The sequence below is a fragment of the Penaeus monodon genome, chromosome 23 (assembly GCF_015228065.2).
Source record: "Penaeus monodon isolate SGIC_2016 chromosome 23, NSTDA_Pmon_1, whole genome shotgun sequence".
NCBI lineage: Eukaryota > Metazoa > Arthropoda > Malacostraca > Decapoda > Penaeidae > Penaeus > Penaeus monodon.
In genome coordinates, this window is record NC_051408.1 from 37658945 (window position 1) to 37661878 (window position 2934).

At 39.8% G+C, this 2934-nt stretch overlaps 1 protein-coding gene across 1 annotated transcript in view; it reads right to left on the reverse strand.

Moving 5' to 3' along the window:
• LOC119587989 (protein twist-like) overlaps window positions 1-2934 on the reverse strand; it is a gene marked incomplete in the record, with an annotated part of 13117 nt that continues 10183 nt past the window's right edge. The window contains 2 exon segments of the mRNA XM_037936711.1: window positions 1-739; window positions 1290-1504. Of these exon segments, the coding sequence (XP_037792639.1) occupies window positions 630-739; window positions 1290-1504 (325 nt within the window).

Here is a 2934-nt window from a genome sequence, read left to right on the forward strand (position 1 = left end):
CAATTATTTGTGTTTTATAATCGCTTCCATTTTCTGAGTAGTCGTAATGCATCAACTTAACCCATCACTCACGCGCGGAAATACTCGAAAATCTGAGATTATTTTCAGTCACTTTCCAAATCACTAAAACAAATTTTCATTTTTTATACTTCCATATCTCTAATAATCATCTAATGCATACTCAATTATATTTTTCATCTTCTTCTGGACATCTTTAAATGCACTTCAAACACAAAACCTTTTTCTCTTTTAGCAGAGGTCGACAATAGGGCTTTAATGTTAGCCCATATCAGAACTCATATCACAAAATATATATATGGTAAATAAATTAAATACGCCAGTGACAGTAAAATAACTGAACAAGGTATACTTTATCATTCTGCCGAGTCGTAGCCAATGCATAAAAATCGCATCCGTGTTACGGTAATGCCAACGCGTCCCACCGACTCCAGAACACCTAAAATACACTCCCAAAGAGAAATAATATACCCCCACAGAGGACCAGCGCGTCTGCAGCACACCTGAACACCATCTCAATAGAGAAATAATCCCAGAGAGCACCGGCTTTAGCCCCACTGCCGACCCCCGCCGGACGTACAGCGGTGTCCCCGGAGGCCCCGTCACTGCGATCAGTTGTTGATGGCGTCGGCGGTGAGGGCGAGCGAGGACAGAACAGACCGCCGCGTGGGACTGACGCCGAGGTTCTCCCAGTTGATCCACGACAAGCGGGCGGTCAGGTCTGAGGGCGAGGGAGAAGGGGTGTTAGCATGTGTGTGTAAGAGTGAATTCAGGGTGTATCTAGAATGAGTGATACTTATTCGGGATCATTCATAAAAGGAAAAAAGATGATTGAAAGGATTCAAAGTCGAGTCGAGGAGGCGACCACTTCGTATGTAGAAGAGAAGCGACAAAATATACAAAAGAAAGTTGAAGAAGAACCTAAAGAAATATTAGCAAGAGGAAACTGCAACAAACCGAAGAGTAATTGAGGGTTGTAGAAGAAATGCACTTTAATGATCCTGCTAATGGCAAAGGAAGATTGCACTGGGAAACGAATTGCGTTTGAAAGAATCTTTGGTTAAAACAGCTCCATGGAGTTGCAAATGTAACTAGGCAAAATTTATGACTTTATAGATACAATTGATAATTCCTGCACTGTCGACTGCGAAAACAATTCTAAACAAAGCATCAGCTGCGCGGTAAATCCTGCTGAGAAGTGACCTCAGCATAAGTCACACGCCTTAATTACTCCACATCAGTCATACCAAGCTATACTTCAGGTTACTCACCGCTCGTGTTCCACATGTGGCACTGATCCGAGGGCAGCTCCCCCCTCAGGCCCTTCTCGATGTGCGTGAGGGGGTCGAGCTCGGAGGTGAGCAGTTCCCGAAGGAGGGCGATGTAAGCGATGGCCAGACGGAGGGTGTCGATCTTGCTGAGGCGTTTCTCGTAGGGGAAGGTCGGCACGCGTGTCCTCAGCTCCTCGAACGCTGAGTTTATACTGCTGGGGGAGGAGGTGGTGCGACTATTTTAACAGCGGATGAGTTTTCGTGGGGGAGGGGAAGCTGGTGAGCAGGTCGACATCCACATGCAGGAAGAAAATGCTGTACCCTAACCCCAAGATGATATGCATCGTGTGTCAACACTTTCGTATAATATAAAATTAAGAAGAAAAATTGTGTACATATATTTGAATACCATTGGTGTCTTTTTTCTGAAACAGCTGATCTGAAAACGAAAATCGTCTGATAAATGCAATAAGATTTCTTGACATGCTAATTTAAAAACCAGTCACCCTTTTCTTGAGAGGAAAATGTAAATGTATAGTTATTTTTTCTTCTTCTCCCTATAATTCCCTTATCCTTTTCTTCTAATCATACGTGTGCGTCTTGCCACAGAAGAATGGTTCTGACTACCAACAAATTTTCCTGCTTAGGGTAATAATTTACAAGGCAAGAGGCAAATCCGTATTAGTATTGCCAGGTGGCGTACGTGGTGTAAATTATGCTTATTAGAATAGTCTTAGAATAATGAAAAAATTGTTGAATCAGTGAATCAGTAGACTACCTAATGACAGTACTTCTGGTACTTTTTATCTGACTTCTATTAACCAGTGTACAGTGACTTTTTTCGTTATCATATTTATTCCATGCATTGTTTATAAAGAAAAGTGCATCTTTGTTAGTTTTTTTCTGTGTATTTATGTCAGCTCTCCTTCCTTCTTCTTTTTCCCCCTGAGAGTAAAGTGGTAAATGGTGAAATAGAAGGTAAAAGAAGGTTTGTTCCTTTAGCATTATATGAAGTAATTTACAATTCACACCTTTACATACCTGCTGCTTGTGTATTGGATATCGTGTGACAAATCATAGGGAATAAGTATGTTTTTCTTTACTTATTTGACTTTTTATTTTATGAAAAAGGTATTATTGATGATCAGCAGTTAGGAACTCCCTTGCATCTGTACTTTTTCCTTAGTTTTACGTTATTAATTCATGTATCGAGACAGATTTCTTCTCTCTTTCATGAAAGTGGTTCAGATGAAGATAAGACAAGATATATAAAATGGAAAAGATGAATCATATTACAAATATTGAGGCTCAGGAATAAGTAACTAATGATGATGCAAATGATATATATGTAAAAAGTAGCATGCAGTCACGTAAAAAAATATACGACTATATTTTCATTTTGAAGTTGAAAAGTTTGTTCTTTGTATGGACACATTATATACAGGTGAACAGGTCTAAGTTATACATCAGTTCACACAATAACCCCTAAACACAGTCATAGAACTTGATAAGCGAACTGATTAAAGAAAAAAGAAGTTCGTCTGAGGAAATGACACAGCACACACATGCACACAATAACGTAGATGTAATAGAGAAAGCAAATCAAGCATTAATTCCTATTCTGGTTGCAAAACAACGTCGATCT